The 19390-nt window shown below is 40.7% G+C and overlaps 1 protein-coding gene across 6 annotated transcripts in view; it reads left to right on the top strand.

The window, feature by feature from the left end:
* Nucleotides 1-19057, top strand: part of FGGY (FGGY carbohydrate kinase domain containing) — a 433125-nt gene extending 414068 nt beyond the window's left edge. The window contains exons 16-17 of one of the 6 annotated variants that reach the window (XM_073789156.1): nt 9289-9332; nt 13772-19057. In XM_073789156.1, coding sequence (XP_073645257.1) covers nt 9289-9332; nt 13772-13935 — 208 coding nt within the window. In that variant the 3' untranslated portion in view covers nt 13936-19057. Of the gene's footprint in view, nt 1-5258; nt 5380-9288; nt 9333-13771 lie in introns of those variants that run through there. The other 5 variants (XM_073789205.1, XM_073789186.1, XM_019942366.3 and 2 more) reach the window with 5 other exon arrangements.
* Nucleotides 19058-19390: the final 333 nt, after the last annotated feature.

The raw sequence follows: 19390 nt of genomic DNA, 5'->3' as shown, positions 1-19390 counted from the left end.
TGCTTCCCAGTAGCTAACTATTTTACATTTGGTAGTGTATATATGTCCATGCCACTCTCTCACTTTGTCCCAGCTTACCCTTCCCCCTCCCCGTGACCTCAGTCCATTCTCTAGGTCTGCGTCTTTATTCCTGTCCTGCCCCTAGGTTCTTCAGAACCATTTTTTTTTTTTAGATTCCATATGTATGTGTTAACATACGGTATTTGTTTTTCTCTTTCTGACTTACTTCACTCTGTATGACAGATTCTAGGTCCATCCACCTCACTACAAATAACTCAATTTCGTTTCTTTTTATGGCTGAGTAATATTCCATTGTATGTATGTGCCACATCTTCTTTGTCCATTCATCTGTTGATGGACACTTAGGTTGCTTCCATGTCCTGGCTATTGTAAATAGAGCTGCAATGAACATTGTGGTACATGACTCTTTTTGAATTATGGTTTTCTCAGGGTGTATGCCCAGTAGTGGGATTGCTGGGCCGTATGATAGTTCTATTTTTAATTTTTTAAGGAACCTCCATACTGTTCTCCAGGAGGAAATTTTGATGAGTAACAGGATATATGCATGGTCTTAAAATGTCTCCTCACAGATTGTTTATCAGTTACAAGAAGAAAAAGAAAGTTAACCATACAGGGAAGAAATAGGACAGCATCTTGATTGGGTGATCAAAATTAACTTCAGATGGGTAAATAGACATCATGGGCCTCCAGATGTGATAGCCTGAAAAGGACATAACATCATTCTGGCTGGGAATGCATAGCCTCGATCTAATCATAAGGAAACATAAGACAAAACCCAAATTGGGCAGCATTCTGTTTTTTAATGGACTATACTCTTTAAAAATATCTCTGTCATAAAGACAAAAGCGTATGGAAAAGAAACATGGTGGCTAAAAGCTTTTGATTCAGACAAGTATTTGAAAACACAACTACAGTTACCTTAGTTGATACCGTAACACACACATACAAACACAAACATACACACATGTACGTACGCACACACACATACCATTTTGGACCCAAGAGTAACTGCTAGTTTTGATTCTAGAGCTGTCATCATTCAGATGAGTTTGAATAGAGAACATATGGAACTTCAGCAACATAAGTCAGCAGGTAGAGAAGAGAAAGCCACTACAGCTCAGTCTTCAAACCTCTTTTGGAGTACTTATTCTGTGCCAGCTATTGTGCTCTGCGCTGGAGTACAGGGATAAAGAAAACATGGTCCCTGCCTTCAGGGAGCTCCCAGTCTAAAGAGAAACAGAGACAAGTAACTTGATCACAGTACACTGGAAGAGGTGCCACATTAAAAGACGGCACCTGCCGCCGTAGAGCACATCCAACAGCAAGAAAAGGAGGAAGCAGTGGAAGGTTAACAGATTGGATGGAAAGCGTTATGATGTAATGGCTGTGAGCCCTGGCTTGGGATTCTAGGCCTGGCTCCACCTGTGACTTGATGTGTGACTTGGAGAAAGGCCCTCAATCTTCCTAAACTTCAGATTTTGAATGAGGATATTCACAGTACCTACTTTACCAGATCACAATGAGGATTAAGTGAAATAATACCTGTAACGCACCTAGCTCAACTGTCTGGATCATGCCTGTCTTTTTGCAGGACCTGGCATGTAGGAGATGCTCAGAACACTAACAATAAAAATTTTGAGTAGAATGACCACACCCAGTTGCAAAGGCCAGCTCTGTAATAACATTCTACAGTATCCAAAGGATATAGAGATCTTGGGCAGGGACTAGAGTGTGAAGGTAGGTGTGGCTGTCTAATCCAGCAGGCTCTGGCAGCAGGAAGAAGCCCAGTTCATTCACCTAGACCCCAGCCAGAACTTGAGCTATGGGTGAGAAGGATTGAGGAGTCAGACTCAGCACCTCAGAGGAGAAGTTAGCAGGACCTAAGGCAAGATGTCAGGACCACAGTCAGACAGACAGGCTTAAGCTGCTAATACTGATCAGCTCTGACTTAGAAACCAGGTCAGGCCTGGGCCCACTCAAGCAAAGCAGCGGTGAATGCAGAAGTTGTGCCTGGCTAGGAACACAGAGGTGGAAGAGTGAATAATTAGCAACTACTTGCCAAGTTCTTCCTGTATGTTCTCTTCAATTCTTACCATAGCATAACTTACGGTAACATTAACTCCATGTTCCAGTTAAGAAAGCTTAAGACTCAGAAAACATAAACAGCTCGCCCAGAATCCCTCAGGTGGCAGTGGAGACAGGATTCGAATCCAGATCTGTCGCTTTGGGTGTTACCATCTTGTAACAGCTGCAGAGGAATCCAGCCCCACAGCCTGCTCTTTAGTTAGAGTACTCGTGCCGTGGGTGAACAGCGGGGCTGCTGGTCCTTCTCTCAGGCAACTCCTATCCAAACCAACCCTAGCTTCCCACTGCTTATAGAGAAAGGAAAACACACACAGGTGAGGCAAGGAACATGGGAACCCTAGAAATCCTCTGATATCTTAACAGTGAGAAGCACTGTTAGAAGGGCTGAAAAACCTTGGGCAAGATACTCAACCTCTAGGCCTCAATCTCCCCCCTCTGTCAATGGTATAATCTTGCTACCTACCGCCTAATGTTGGTCATAAGGGTTCAGTGAAGAAACTCTATAAAGGCCCAAGCACAGTGCTATGTGGATGATAGACACTCTACAAATACTGTTTCCACAGTGTTCTCTGGTGTCACCTGGCCAGATGGTTAATCCCTAAGAAAATAATTCTGGTTCCTACTATAAAACCAGTGTTTTAGGAAAATGTAAATGTCTCTATGGATTTCTTTAACCATGTGTAGCTGGAGAATAAAAATTTTAATGACTCCAATACTCACCTTCTTGCACTGGGAAGGGGGGTTTATTTAATGCACACATGTAAAGTATAAGTGTATTTAGCTTTTATGAATAAGAATTACAGTGTGGCCAGAGTGGTTTGTGGGATCTTTGTTTGGTTTGGTTGCCTACTAAAAGCTTTTCTTTCAAGTTGAAGCCAGCCTTGTTTCGCAAATCATTTTGCTAAGGAACACATTTTGGGTTTTTCATTTTGACCAAAAATACTTCCCATATGTGAAGAACATAAATGTGGCTTTCCAAAGAGCCTGAGAGAATAAAAGCTGGGAGAGGGAAGTGGAGAGGAAAAGACAAGGACAGCGGAATGGGTGACATGGTGCAGAGCGGCAGTAAATGACAGGACCCAATGCCAGAGTTTGCTGGAGTCCAAATGCAACAGCTAGAAGGGATACCCTCTCTCAGGGAGACCCCGACTGGGTGGTGGTCTTTATATTCACACCACAGTCTATGTTGTTGCCAGTTGCACTGGGGAGCAGAGGGATAGAGAGTATGCGTTCCAAGGGGAGTGGTGAAAATAATGTAGGGCATTCCTGGAAACACCCAGCTCTGAGGAGGCACCAGATCAGCAGGTAAGGGTAACAAGCTGAGCATTAGAGTCTCAATGTTAAGGTGACCCTCTGTTTCTCACAGGCCAGAGGATAATCAGGTTATTCAGGTTTAAGTTTGTTGCCCTGTCACTGACCTGGTTGCTCTTGTCGGAAACTAAGACTCTCAGGGCCTGTGTTCTCAGCACCTAAATTGTTCCAAACACATATGGGTGCTCAGTATATAAATAAATACACAAAGATGAGACATTTTTCTGCACAAAGAAGGCAGGTAGAACTAAAAATATCTCAAAAATGTCTCACTTGCAGATCAAACAATCTAAGATATGTGTTAGCGAACCTTAATTTAAGCAACATTGAAAACTTTAAAATGTGACATGGTCATTAATGGTTAAGAAAATCATGCCTTATACCTAACGACTTGCCTTTAGTTTTTTATTGCGCATGTGTGTGTGCACACACACACACACACACAACACCACACACCTCATTTCGGGTTGTACTTCAAGCTCAGAAACCTTTTGCAAATTTTCAGTATTGGGCTTCCCTGGTGGCACAGTGGTTGAGAGTCCGCCTGCCGATGCAGGGGACATGGGTTCGTGCCCCGGTCCGGGAGGATCCCACATGCCACGGAGCTGCTGGGCCTGTGAGCCATGGCCGCTGAGCCTGCGTGTCCGGAGCCTGTGCTCCGCAACGGGAGAGGCCACAACAGTGAGAGGCCCGCGTACCGCAAAAAAAAAAAAAAAAATTTTCAGTGTTGTTACAGCCCATTCCCTGTATGATCTTTTATGGGAAACCAATTGCATCGTAGTCCAGAAATACCCATTGTTCACCAGGACTGCAGTACACATGCTTTCAGAATTCAAGGGTGTAGTTACAAATAATTACCATCAAAGGATTTAAAATGAAGGACATTGTCACTAAACAAAAACTAATGACCAAGCAGAGCTGTGTAATGTAATTATACTTAAGATGGGCCTTCTGATGAATTACAGAAGAATCTTTGTGCTGTCTCATGTCTCCATAAATGCACTTAACTGTTATTGACAGTAATAGGAGGAAGTCTTGAACATAAAAATCTTTTTCTTCCTTTTCTAGTTTCCACAGAGAGAACTTAAAAAGCAGTACATTTTTAAAAAGGATGTTTCTCCCAGTACTTCTAAATATTTGACAATTATATAAAATTTATAAAACAAAAGTAACTTAAATAAAAACAAAGACCACTGCTAATAAATTAAGGTTTTCCAATTTATTATTAGCTCACCCATTAATCTTACGGTCAATCTCTATTCTGCGCAGAAAATCATTTAAAATTACATATTAGAATAAATGCTTCTAAAGACCTAATTTTATTTGCTTAAGTCATACCTGAAGTCTTGATTAGAAGTGTTTCCTTATTAAAATCTAGGGTGAGCCTGGCTCCCTATTCTACAATTTTAATACACTGGAGGTGGAAAATATTTTACTTATTATTGTCTGGTATTTAGGCAAAGTCAATAATGATGCCTTCCATTTGAATATTTCTTTGCAGTATCCACGTTGACTGCATGCATGTAATCTCAGCTGCTCCTCATAATAGATTGGTGAGGGGAGGCCTGACAAAGGGAGGGATCTCATTTTATAAAAACCACGTCTCCAAGAGCTTAAGTTACTCGCCCAAGATTGGGTAGCTGGATCACAGAGGCAGGATCACTCCAATGCTTCTTCCTAAGTAAATTCAATTAGCTTATTTGTGCAACAGAGGATGATTCATTAGTTAGCTAATTGCTCTCTCCTCTGTGGTCCCCCTCTTTAGAAGATGTATGAATATCTAGGAGGCCCCTTCTGATGCTCATTGGTTGATCAAAGTACTGCGTTATTTCTATTGGCAGCAGAGTGGTGAAGCGATAAAGGCTTGAGCCACGGCGTCACTGAGTCCTGCCTTCGGATCACAGCTTCACTGCTTACTAATCCACACAGTGTATGAACTCATGCAAGCTAGTAACCTGTGAGTCTCCGTTCCTTATCTATAAGGTAAAAGAAATGAAAATCTGCCTCACGGCTGATGTGACAAGTAAATGGGATGATGTTTTGAAGTGCCTGGCCCAGTGCCTGATATAAAATAGAACTGCAACGAACACCAGTTTTTCTCCTCAACCCATCCATTTTTACATTATAAAGTAAATGCGTTGTTTCTAGAAGCATCTAGAAGCGTTGTTTCCAGTAACGTTGGATGACTTTATATTCATTTTCTATAGGTGAAAGTTCTGTGTTCTATCCATAACAACCAACCAGTACTAGGCCCTTACTATGTCAAGAGTGCTGCAATAGTTCCCGTCAGTGCGTAAAGGGGCCAGCTGCAGATTGCAGAGAAAGGGGACACACATAGAAAGAGATTTAACAAGCCCAGAAATGTCATACTAGATGCCCAATGCACACCACGGTTGATAGGTTCTACAAGAGGTCTAAGGATGTCAGTAATGCAGGCCTGTCTGGAAAGGCTCATCTGTAAGTGATGAAACATCCAGCCCTGCCTTTCTCAGCTCTGCTAAGCTCAGGTACTGAAGGTCTTTCACCCGAAGGTTCAGCTCTGCTCCATCCCGAAGATAAGCCAGGCTGAGGCAGGCTGTGTACACCCAATTCAGACCAGCTGCAGCTCTTCCCCAGCCAGTGAGTCTGGAATTCGTCTTTCTGCCATTAGGCCCTAGGCACTGGGAACCTCACTAAATCACAGGCTTCTCCCCAAGGGACAAACATGTTTATCCAGTCTGGCATGACCCCTTGAAATTGCTCAATTCTTCTTATGCTAGGCACAAAGAAAGAAATGTTGAGTCCACTCACATGGTTCACTGCGTTATTCCTAAGCCATTTGTCAAAGTCCATGCCTCACATTTTATTGCATTCCGCATGTAATCCTCCTGAGCTTTGTTTACTTATTCTCTTATTTCTGGCCTCACTAATCCCTTCAAATTTGACTTTTGAAACTGTCTTCCTGGGTAGAACCTTGGCTCTCCTTCAACCATAAGTTAAATTCACCTTCCTGCTACTCTGACTTATAAATCGTCTCTCCCATCCCACCTGGCCCCAGAAATCCCTCTCAAATTAAACCATATGGAAGGCTTATCTACCTGAACTCAGCAAACAGAAACTAGAGGTAAGCATCTGGCCCTCCAGTTTCTCTCCTGGGGCCAGAGTCCTGCTTGGATTTTAAGCAGTTTGATAGAACCCTGATACATTATCTAGCACTTATGAGCTCTCTGCCCCAGGGCCAAATGCAGCTCCCTGTAATTCTCCAGCCACCAACCCAGGTCTTGCTTTTGCCCATACAGACCTCCCAGAGAGAATCCAAAGGCCTCAAGCATGCTTTCTGGCAAGAAACTTCTATTGCGATGCCAGCTCCGCTGACATGAGTGATAGCCAGTGAAGATGTTCTCCGAGGGCTTGCCGTTCCTGATCTCTTATGGTTGAGTGGAATCTTGTAACCAGTTCTGTTTAATGATCTGTGAGAAATGATGGGTGTGATTTATGGACCAAGTCTTTGTCAAGTGAGAATCCCCAGAACTTTCTTTTCTCCCGTACGACAGCCAGCACTGTTCCAGAAAAGGGTTCTCCCTCCTCCTGGGCTCCAGAGTAAAGATGAGTCAGAGCAGAGCCCCCAACCAACCCACAATGAACATGCAGCTCGAGTGAGACATAAGTTTTAAGGTTGTTTCTTCCCTCAGCATAATCTTTTCTACCCTTACTGATGTACCTCACAATTGATATACCTCAAACTATTAGCACCATCCTGACCCATTTGAAGCCAAGTTTGCCATGATCTGAACATCAGGCTCAGTCTTGTTAAATTAGTGCCCTTGGTCCCAGCCCTGAACAACGCTTCTTGCTTCCTTTTCCCACTAGTTTGTGTTGAGTGCTCAATCTCCCAGGAAATCATCAGGACACCCTCTTATTCTACTCCAGGGTTTCCCGAGAGAATGTTTGTCACTTGGGATGGTGCTGAGCTGCAAGTGATAATAACCCGAGAGTAGCTTATATAAGATTTTTTTTTTTCCTTATTAAGAAATATGGAGACAGGCAGTCATCAAGTTGGCGTATGAATTCAACAATTCCATCGAAGATCCAAGCCCATTTTATCCTTCTGTTCCTCCCACCTCAGCCAGCTGGCTTTTGACCTTAGGTTTGTTACTTCCTGATTGCCAAGATGCTGTCACTTTTAGAGGCATCTCATTTTTCACATAACAGCATCCAGGACCTTCTCGCAATGCCACCGTTTTTGATCAAAGAAGAGCCTCCCAGCAGACTTCTCCTTAGGTCTCGTTGGCCAGGTTCTGCATCACAGATCTGCCCCTAGGGATTCTTAAGACTGGCTTAGAGAACTCAAGATGCACTGGGACTGGGCATATTGCCGTTCCAATGAAATCATTGTTCTGTTAGAAAAGGGGAGGAGGGAAGAGCTGTTGTGTAGGCAGCCAACAGGGTTTGATCTACAGGGTTTGCCAGAATAATAGGTTTTCCTTGGAAAAGTGAGCCAGGGCCAACTAAGTTTGGGAAACGCTGAGTTAAACAGGCTTTTGTTATTATAGGATATCTTAGAATAGTCTAAATATGGTATGTGCATTGTGAATCTCCTAGAGAGAGATAAGTTGTGAGACATCTTCCAGACTTATTCCATTTTTGTATCGAGCATTTTATTGCACTCATATAGAACCACTATAGTAATTTGAACCCAATGGACCAAGAATCCATAATGTTTTGACCTGAGTCATATGAATGTTTCTTTCGTGTTATCTGTGAATAAGGTTTATTCAGCAAATTAATGGTTACTAAGTGCAATTTGGTTGTTTCACCTAATTATAGAAACAAAATGCTGTTTACTACATTACTGTATCAATTTACTATATTCACTACTTTACTATATCAAATACTGTCTTACAAGTGAATATTATTAATTATCAAGGTCTAAACTAGTCATTAAAAATAGGCTTAAAGAAGATTTTTATTTAGAAACACATTATAATAAATCTTTCAATTCAATTAAATTGCCCTTTCAGTTAAATTAAATTGTAGCTCTTGAAGCACCATAGATCAAGCCATTGGGATAGCTAGTGTCAAATACTAGCTGAAAATTCAATCCTGCATTTCTTGGTGATCTTTTTAAATTTAGTATTTCTATTTATTCTAACTTTAAGTCTTCCTCCCCTCTATTATATATTCCAGGTAGGAACCTCTCTAGTCACACACAGCAGCCTGAGGACTTCTCACTCTTATCTCCCCTTCCTGTGCACACCCTAACCCTAAACACACGTACATACCTACAACATGGACAACCTTAACATAGTGTTAGATCTTCGGCTAAAAAGGGCAGAAAACTCCTTCCTTGAGACCAAGAAGATACCAATGGGAAATATATCTAACATTAGCTATTTTGTGACACATGGAGTTTCTAATACTAAATTTCATGAGTTGCATTAAAATTGAGCTGATTTAAATTCCAATATTGTATAGAAATTTTAATATCATCCTTTTGACAATAGGTTTCTAAGACTTTTGGTTTATTATACGTTAATGATTTTAGAAGAAGTTTTGGCATATCCTAGAAGATTTTAAAAATACTTGTCACAGTTAAGAAAGATTTGAAGAAACCATACAGTTGAGTTATGTTAATAACAAACTTTTTTTTTTACAAATGTGCATTTTCCTTTTTGACATCTACATAGTAATTTTTAAAGTATAATTTCTGAAACATATGGCTTAGCTGTTCTACACAGGTGTTATATTGCGCTGGAGAACGTATTGTGCTTCTGTATATTCAAGCATATGTTTCAAACCTACTTTTCTTAAAATAAACACTTTATAGACTTCCTGCTATTTATATCAGAAACATATACTTGACCTTGATATCACCTGCTCCTTTTAATACAGGGTCTTGCCAGGAAACTTCTGGGAGCTTATGAAATCTACAGGAAGTAAGTACAATGTTGACTTTATTCTAAAGGTGATTGAGTTGGTGAGGAAGTGGTTAAAAAAAAACACTTTTATGACTGTAAATGTAGAATGAGATAACAATGTGTTACCCTTTTAAACCTTTCCTTATCATTTTCCTCTCCTCACAACCTTTTGCATTTGTACTTAATTCAGTGTTCTAAAAATTATTGTTTCTCATACTACACTTTAATCACAGCTCTCACTTTCAAATATATTATAGTTTATGTACCAATAAAAATAACTAATAATGATAGTATCTTACACTGGATAAACTCGAAGAGCTTCCACTGGCCAAAACAGGGCAATTGTTGCATCAAAAAAAGAAACAACTATAATAGATTAATAGGTATATACCAATATATAAGCATCCATGAGTGGTCTCTAAATATGAACATGACTTAATTTATATTTATCCACTGGATAACTCTGCAACATACTGCTCATCAAATCATACATTTGCAAGTAGATTGAGTCAAATCCTTCCACCCTGGACCTGAAATACAGGGTGATATTAAACTGAAACTATCTCTTTTAGGGAAATGAAGGTCCATGTTCCTCATAAAAGAGGAAGAATAACAGGTAGTCTTCTCAAATCTGGAGAGCACAAAGGATCATAAGAGCGTCATCTGTATTAGACTTCTCCAGAGAAACAGAACCAACAGTGTGTATATATGTATACACACAGATATATATATATATATATATATATATATCTGTGTGTATGTGTGTGTTGGTGTGTGTAGATAGATAGATAGATACTTGTTATAAGGAATTGGCTCACAAAATTATGGAGTCTAGGATATCCCACGATCTGCTGTCTGTAAGCTGGAGACCCAGGAAGTCCAGTGGTATATAAGTTCCGAGTCCAAAAGCTCAGGAAGAGCCGATGATATAAATCCAAGTCCAAGGGCAGAAGACAATGTCCCACCTTAAGCAGTTAGGCAGAGAGAATTCTCCCTCCACCTTTCGGTTCTATTCAGGCCCTCAGAAGATTGGATGATGCGCACCCACGTTAGGGAGGGCAATCTGCTCTACTTATTCTACAGATTCAAGTGCTAATCTCATCCAGAAACACCCTCACAGACACACACAGAAATAACGTTTAACCAAATATTTGGATACCCCATGGCCCTGTCAAGTTGACACACGAAATTAACCATCACACCATCCAACTTCAGATCTATGGTTCCTCTAACCTAGTGATTCTCACTCCCAATTGCATATTAGAAGAACCTGTTTGGGTTCCACCTCCAGAGATTCTGACTGAATTGTTCTGAGATGTGGCCTGGCATTGGTATATTTGAAAATCTCTGCCAAGTAATTCTAAAATGCAGCTGGCATTAAGAACCATTGCAATCTAACTATAGCGGTAACTTCACTTTTTCTCTGGGAGAGAATAAGAGAGATGATCCTTCAGGAAATACATTTAAAAACACCATCACCAGCAATAACAAGCCACTAAATGCCAGACATGCCAGGTCAGATAGTAATACTCATTTAATTCTTTAAATAGCACTATAAGGGGCATATTACTATCCTGATTTTTGTGATAGGAAAATAATAAATGGTAAGTAAATAAATTACCAATAGTCACAGAGCCAGTAAATCGTGAAACCAAGGACTCAAACTAACTCTGAATGCATACAAAACCCATACTCTTCACAATATCACACTTCAGATACATTTTCTTCCTGGATTCTTAGCTAAAAATAGGCTGCTATCTAGGCTGAGTAGGTAACTTCTCAGTATCAGCCTGTGGTGACAAACATTTTCATTATTTTTCATCAAAGAGCCACCTCTGGGGAAGTGAACACTGCCGGGCTCACCTTTACAGGAGAGGGAAAGAAGGCATGTATGAGCCTGGTTAGAATGAGAGTGCACGTGGTTGTTTAGAATCACTGCCTAATGGTATTGTTTTAAAATAAAGTATAGATTTTAAGTGCCGTGATCAATCTTTGATAGCAATAAACTACCTCTTTCTGTAGAGAACTGAGAATTTCTATATAGGAATTGCTCTGGGCACTCAATTTGGTGGAAAGTAGGAGCTACCAGACTTCACAAAACTGCTTTTGCAAAGCCCTTTCCATAAGAATGAGAAAACGTCAGCTGTCCAAGATCAAGGAATTAAAGGGGAAAACCAGTGGAAATTGTGGAGAAGCAAAAGCCCCCTCACCCTAACAACCCTACTTGTCACTGCTGCTGTCTCTCAGACAGGCAAGGATGTTTATGGAACCATCTGACTGAGGCTAAAAGGAAGAGATTAGATACTCTGTGTCTTTATAATTAAATATTATTACTATTATTATCTTCCTTTAAAGAAATCTCTTGGATTTCCCATACATCTTCACCTCTTCCACTCTGAGAGTCTAGGTTCTAACTACATCTAAAAGCTTCCTAGCTAACTTCTTGCCTCTATCTCTCTTCCCTTTAATCTAGCCTGACTTGTTGCTGCCAATCTCATCATCAACTCTCGCATGCTGTCTTTCATTTGGTTTCCTATTTTTAAGGGTAAACTGAAATAAAAGGAAGACCCTGGTAAGGTCCTAAGTGGGGGTGTGGAAGGAGAATCTTCCATCACTGTGGTGGGGCTGTGAGGAACTGGGAGACAAATGCCAGAATGACCTTCTGGAAGGGATACCAAGGTCAAGGTAGGGCAGCCGGCCAAGCCAGGTTGTTATTCCCAAGGGTGAGGTGAGGAATAAGTGTGAGAAATGGAGCCCAAATGAGGAAGAAGAGAGCAAGAACTCACGTGAGAGGCAGTCTAAATGAATGCTGGAGACACAGTGCTGGTGATAGTAGCATCTTTTTGTATGAAGTCCCAGCATGACTAAGCCAGGTTTATTTAAAGGACCTGGAATGGTATGGATGCCCCTGCTCTGGCTCCAATACTCTGGCATACTTCTTTTTTAAAAAATTATTATTATTTTTTAGCTAATTAATTTATTTTTGGCTGCGTTGGGTCTTCGTTGCTGCGAGCGGGCTTTCCCTAGTCGCGGCAAGAAGGGGCTACCCTTTGTTAAGGTGCGCAGGCTTCTCATTGCAGTGGCTTCTCCTGTTGTGGACCATGGGCTCTGGGTGTGCGGGCTCAGTACTTGTGGCTCACAGGCTCTAGAGCGCAGGCTCAGTAGTTGTGGCTCACAGGCTTAGTTGTTCCACAGCATGTGGGATCTTCCCGGACCAGGGCTCGTACCCATGTCTCCTGCATTGGCAGGTGGATTCTTAACCACTGCGCCACCAGGGAAGTCCCACTGTGGCATACTTCTGAGCGGGGGAGCTCTTTGGCCCGTATGACCCCTGATGGATCTATCATTGGGGCTGGCTGTTGTGTCACTGTGATTCTGAAACTTCCTCCTCCCATCAGATGTTTCCTCTCTGTCTGGGACTGTCTGGAAAGCAGTGGTGCTTCAGTAATCCTAAACAGGCTCTCCGCAACACCTCCTTCTTCTAAACGTCAGGATACCTGAAGCCCAGGATGGTTCACAGCACATTGACTATAATAGATACTTAGGAAAACAACCAGTGTAGCAATGGGAAACCTTGCCCCAGAGTTTCAGTCTGTCTGGAAAACAGGGAATTTCATCATGACCTTTGTTTTTGTCAGAATCTAATCAGGAAGTAGAAACCACCTGAGCATTCATAGTAGCGATTCCAAAACTGGTAAAGTTACATGGGTAACGGAGGAACTGAGAGCCAAAATGAGGACAGGGAGGCAACCCAAGAGTCATTGACAGAAGGAGGCCATTAAGACCCTAGGTTACAGGGACAGAGGAAGAGGTGGTACCACTGACCTCTGGGCAAAAGCTGAGACCATGGCAGGACTGTTCATGGAGATGTAGCTGCTGCTGGAGTCATTGCCCCAGCCAGGGACTCCAATCTCCCACCCTCCAGTGTCTCACCGTTGCCTCCCATTTGGCCATATTCAGCTGGAAACCATCAGAAGTGGGAGGCTGAGAAATGTATGCTTCAGGGGTCAGCCCTCTGCAAATACAGAGCTGAGTGCGGTTCCAGTGAAGAACCTACCTAAGGCAGCATGCCCCAGAGAGGCTAATCGCTCTTCACTATTAATCAAAATATTGATACAAGGCCCTCAGACATACTTCCAGTACTGCTCCTTGCTTCACTCTCCACAATTTTTACTTCTGCCATCTTTACTGCCAACCTACCCACTGTGCCTCATGGAACCCCCATTTCATTCATACTACTCTGTGCCCCGAACCTTTTCTCCAAACACTCTCTCTTTATGACTTTAATAGAATTGTGACTCTTTCTTAGCAAAAACCTTGTGTCATTCTTTCTGTCATTCAACAATGATACATTGAATGAGAGTTATGTCAATGATAACTAACCTTGCCCTGTTGTTTGTGTTTTATACATAGTAAGCCCTGCCGTTCTCGCAACCACCTTATCTTTCTCTTTATAGATGAGAACACTGAGACTGGAATACTTAAGAAACTTGCTCATAACACAGCTCATAAGTGGCCAAGACAGGAATTAAATGTACAGCCGGGCTCTAGAACCAAAGTCTTATCCAGCATACAGCCCTGTTCTAGGAATGGACATATAGTAGTGATCACTACAGGATGATTCCTGCTAACAGAGTTCAGTGGGAGAAGATATTTTTAACTTCTCATTTTGAAATAATTTTAGTTTTACAGAACAATTGCAAACAGTATGGAGAGTTCCTATATGTGCTTCCTGCGTCTCGCCTAGTGTTAACGTGTAACACAACCAAAGCATATTTATCACTAAGCATTAACGTTGGTACGATACTCCTAACTGAACTACAAACTTTACCAGCTTTTCCACTAATGTTTTTGTCCCAGGATTCCATGCAGGACACCACATTGCGTTTAGTCAGCTTGTATCGCTACTCTCCTCCAAACTGTGCCAGCTTCTCAGACTTCCTTTGTTTTTTATGACCTTGACACTCTTGAAAATTACCAGTTAGGTAATTTGGGTTTGTCTGATGTTTTCTCACAATCAACTGGAGTTATGGATTTTTTGGATGAATAATCCAAAGGTGGAGTGTGCTTCTCATCACATTGTGTCAAGGATACATGCTATAAACATGACTTATCGCTGGTGATGTTAACCTTAATCATTTAGTGAAGTGGTGTTTGTCATATTTCTTTACTGTAAAATTACTACTTTTACAGTAACTGCTTTCATATTCTATTAGTTAGAAGGGAGTTGACTCAGCCTAGCCTACACTCCAGGGGAGAGGAATTAAGCTCTACCTTCTGGAAGGGGGAGCAACTGCTCTTATTATTTGTAATTCTTCTGTAAGAAACATTTGTCTCTTCTCCTCCAATTATTTATTTATTTATTCTATCATGTATATCATTATGGATTCATAGATGTTTGTTTTATTCTTTAGGTTATAATCCAATACTATCATTATTTATTTTGTTGCTCAAACTGTTCCAGCTTTGGCCATTGGGGGCTCTTTCAGGTTGACTGCCATGTGCTTTTCACATATCACCATTTTTTTTTTCGGCACGCGGGCCTCTCACTTTTGTGGCCTCTCCTGTTAAGGAGCACAGGCCCCGGACGCTCAGGCTCAGCGGCCATGGCTCACGGGCCCAGCCGCTCCGTGGCACGTGGGATCCTGCCGGACCGGGGCACGAACCCGCGTCCCCTGCATCGGCAGGCGGACTCCCAACCACTGCGCCACCAGGGAAGCCCCATATCACCGTTTTTTAAAGCACTTCCTTGTTTTCTGTCACTGCGAGATGCTCTAGGCTCATCTTGCATTCTCTCTGCCCCTAGAATCAGTCATTTCTCCAGGGAGCCCTAGCTCCTTTTATTGGAGAATGATGTTAGAAACCAAGGTCTGGATGCTAGATGTGCTTCTAGGCCGTCTCGGTCCTAGAAAATATACGTATGTATGTATCCTACCCCATGTATATACATATAAGAAGAATTTAAGTAAATAAAAGCCCAAATAGGTTGTTAAATAAATTAGCTATGAAGAAAAATGCCACATTCTGTGTAAAAGAATTATAGATGTGATTTAATACAAATGGGGCGAGGCAGTGGTCAGTGTGGTCTTCTTTGTAGCAGGAATACTTAAGCCAAAATCTTTTAAATGAGCAGGAATTAGCCAGGCTAAAGGGCAAGGAGAGAGCATTTCAGGCAGAAGGAGCAGCCTCTGAAGAAGCACTTAGTAGGACGAGCTCAATGCATTTGAAGAATTGGAAGGGATCCATCATGGTGAGAACAGAGTTATCCAAGGGAAATGCGACTGCAAATGGGCAGAGGCGGGATCATGTAGGGCCTTGAAGGCCATGGTAAGAATCTCCTTTTATCATGAAAGCAATGGGTTGCCACTGAAAGGTGTTAAATAGGGGAGGGGGTACGTCCTACTTCACATAGAAATGTAGGGTTATGTGAAGTGGGAACCTTCCCAACTGCCTCAGCTCTTCTGTCCCACCTATTCGCTTTTCTCCGCTGGCGCCCATCCCCAGGAAGCCATATCACTCTGGTCCACACCACAGTCTTATCTTTCCAGTTTGTTTTGGATTTCACCAAGGCCATATCTATAAAATGTACTCATGTGAGGGATATGTGTATACTTTTGTTGTAAAGTGTGCTCTCATTTACATTATTTATGTAAAGCCTTTTCTAAGAACAGATTTGAATCCAAAGCCTCACAGAACTCCAGGCTCTGCTAAATAGTAAGAATAATGTTTCCTTCTTTTCCTCAGTTGCTAAGAAGTTCATGACTACATATGATACACACTCAGTTGTATTTTCCTGTGACTTCCTGATAAAATTTTTCTCCTTTCCTCTTTTACAGATTGGTTGTTTTTAGTGACTTCGGATTGTTTATTTTATTATACCTGTACTTTTGTTGTAAATAAATTGAAGACCTTTCTTGAAATGAGGACAGTTACAATTTATTTTAAAAATTAACAAAGAAATAAGAAGCCCATCCTACAACTGGATGCTGGAATTTTCTCTTTGGCACCCCTACCAGCCTCAGCCTGAGGATTTCAGTAAAATGTGGAGCTCCTGAGTTGCTCTGTCTCTCTGAGCAGCTCTAATTACTGCAGAGTTATTGATGTTTATTCATTGTTGGGCCAAATGAATTAACAATGGTCTGTTGTTTTTGTTAAATAATGAGGCACTGGTTGTTTAAAAATGTTCATAGTGCCTTACATAAAAACTAAAGCGTTACTAAACTTAAAATACCTTAAGAAAACAATTTGTTTGTTAAAATCATAGATTTAAAAATGCATGGATCAAATGTAACTATTAAAATGAAAATAGTAGGTTCTATATCATCTATAGAGTAGTGTTGCTGGAATGCAATAAAGACAAACAGTTATCCCCAGAGGAACACTATTACAATCATTGCTTAATTACGGTTTATTTTTCCTTTCCTCTTGTGATAATTACTCACTCCTTCAGACTAAGAGAAACTGACACTTCACTAACAGCATGATTGTTTTTATTCCACATACCCCGTGGTTTCCTCTCATTTTAGTCCTAAGACAATGTGTTCAATTATTTGCAGGTTCTAAATTTGTTTTAATGGTGTCTGTGTTTATTTAGATTAATGACTCTCTAATTTAAAAAAATAGAAAAATTTTATTTTGATATTTTACAAATATATTGAGTGCCACTTGACTTGTTAAGGAATTCTCAGTCCTCATACCATATATAAACTTAAGTTTGAAAGTCAAGCCAGAAAAGCGTCGGGACTTGGAGTTGCAAGACTTGGATTTGAATGACAGCTCTATCACATACTAGCTGCATGTGAACTTAGATGAATCAATTAATCCCTCTGAGTTGTTCTTTTCTTATTTTTAAGATAGAGTTGGTAGTCATCCCTCTATCCAACCCACTAGGCTGTTATGAGGTTCCAATGGAATAATGTCTGGACAACTGTTCACTTTGTACACCATAAAGTTCTTGTCAAGGATCAGGCATAGTAAGTGTATTCATTCAATTCAAAAACATTTGCTAAGTACACACTATGCTTCAGCCCCAGTGCTCGTGCCAGAAATGCAGAGATGTTTGAATAGAAGATGATGATGATGATGACAAAGTTTCATAGAGTTAAATATGTACACAATATTTCTTATGTCTGTGAAACAACATCGGAACATTATAATGGAGTTAGGATATTTCCTCCTGTTAAATCTTTTAAATTTATGTTCTACTCACTCTGGAAGCAGTAATTTTATTGTAACTTTGTCATAGATATTATATGCTGAGTGTTAACAATTAATATAGTTGAGAATCTGGATTTGCAAAGGATATAATTTATGATTCTATTTCTAGTACAAAAGTCAGAAACTGATTAATTTTTTATTAAACTGGTGAATTTTAACAGGATTTATGCTTAGTTCTTAGTGTTGTCCCTGATCAACTCTTTCTATTTTGGACTGACAGTGGGCCCAGGTCAAGTTTCGAGACAAATTGTCACAGAAAAAAGACTTTTGAGACCATCTGTATCACCTATTTTTTCAGGAGTTTATTTCAGAGTGCAGAAATGGCATTAGAACTCCAAGGGCAAGAGAAATGTGAACTGTAGTTACGACGGGGCAACAAGGAACTGAAATTCCTGCAGGGACAGCAAGAGACAAATTGATATGCCGAGTTCAAAGATCAGTCATCAAATACCGATGGACCATTTACCATGTACAGAGCACTAGTGACAGGGATACAGCAGTGAATACAGACCTGCTACCCTGCTCATGAAGTTTAGAGAAATGAGGAAGAGTCAAGAAGAGTTAGGCGGAAAAAACAGTACTTGGAAAGACTTGGAGGAAGAAAGAAGCATGACACCTTGGGGCTTGGAGGACATGTTCCGATTTGTTCTGTATATCTGTGAATCACTCCCAATGTCTGGTATTGTGTTGTACACACACAAATGAACAGCAGATATTTTAAAATCAGCAATAAATGATGAACACTAATGACTATGGCATCACTGGATCAGCTGACCCTCCCAGAGCTAGTGTAGCTCTGAATGCCAGAGCATTAGTATCTCCACTGGTAAAGTATGAACCATGATATCCACTATACAGGATGATATGGAAAAATAATGAGGTGATATATGAGACAGTAATTTTTTAAATGGGAAAACATCATCAATGTGTTCATTGTTCATCTTTGAAACAAATAGAGGAGTAGTAAGAACATGGAAAAGAAGAACTTCCAGGAAGATTCTATATTGGAAGGAGTCAGAATCCTGAATACTTTCTTAGTTTTAGTTTCAAATATATCAAAGAACAGACTGTATCTGAATCAGAAATAGCCACATCTGTGTCAATCTGTGGACTTGGGGGAGAAAGAGAAAGTGCTCAGGCTGTCAGTGGAGTAAAAGAATCATCATTCCTTATGATCAAAGCTCACAGGCCAGTGAACCTGAGTTTCACACAGCAGAGCAGAAGGGGAACAATTTGATTAAAGAACATATTAATGATGGCAATCAGCAAGTTTGGGTAGATCCTCCACAGACTCAAACGCATTGTGTTTATATATTTATATACCTACAGACAGATATGTGCATTAGTATGCAACTTGTTAAAGCTTTGTTTGGAGGTTATGAAATGATATACCTGAAAACACATTATAATATACCAATACATGCAGAACTCTAAGAAACTGCTATTATCTGTAATATTTTGATTCCAGGGCCATTACGAACTTATGGGCAAGTCTTCTTAATAATGGTCCTTTGGGAACCACTAAATGGTCTTGAACGAAATCCAAGTCTCAAATTGCTTAAACAAATTCCACTGTCTTCTGAATGGTGCAGTCGTGCTGCTTCAGGATGTGAGATAATGTTACTGTGACCCGGCAGCTTTAGCAGAGCTAACTCTATTAATAAGGCCAAATAGGCCTTTATCTAGAATGATAAAAACCAATAGCAAGCAACTTTAAAAAATACCCATTGACATATCTTGGAATAATGCCACACATTTGAGTCTGAAGAAGAAAAATCAATTATTTGTAGAGGGAGTGCACTCCCGTATTGCTCATCTTGCCTTTTACTAAAGTATGGGAAGCAGTCAGACTATAATGA

Source organism: Tursiops truncatus, chromosome 1, assembly GCF_011762595.2.
Source record: "Tursiops truncatus isolate mTurTru1 chromosome 1, mTurTru1.mat.Y, whole genome shotgun sequence".
In the NCBI taxonomy this organism is placed as follows: domain Eukaryota; kingdom Metazoa; phylum Chordata; class Mammalia; order Artiodactyla; family Delphinidae; genus Tursiops; species Tursiops truncatus.
This window is presented reverse-complemented; position numbering and strand designations above follow the sequence as displayed.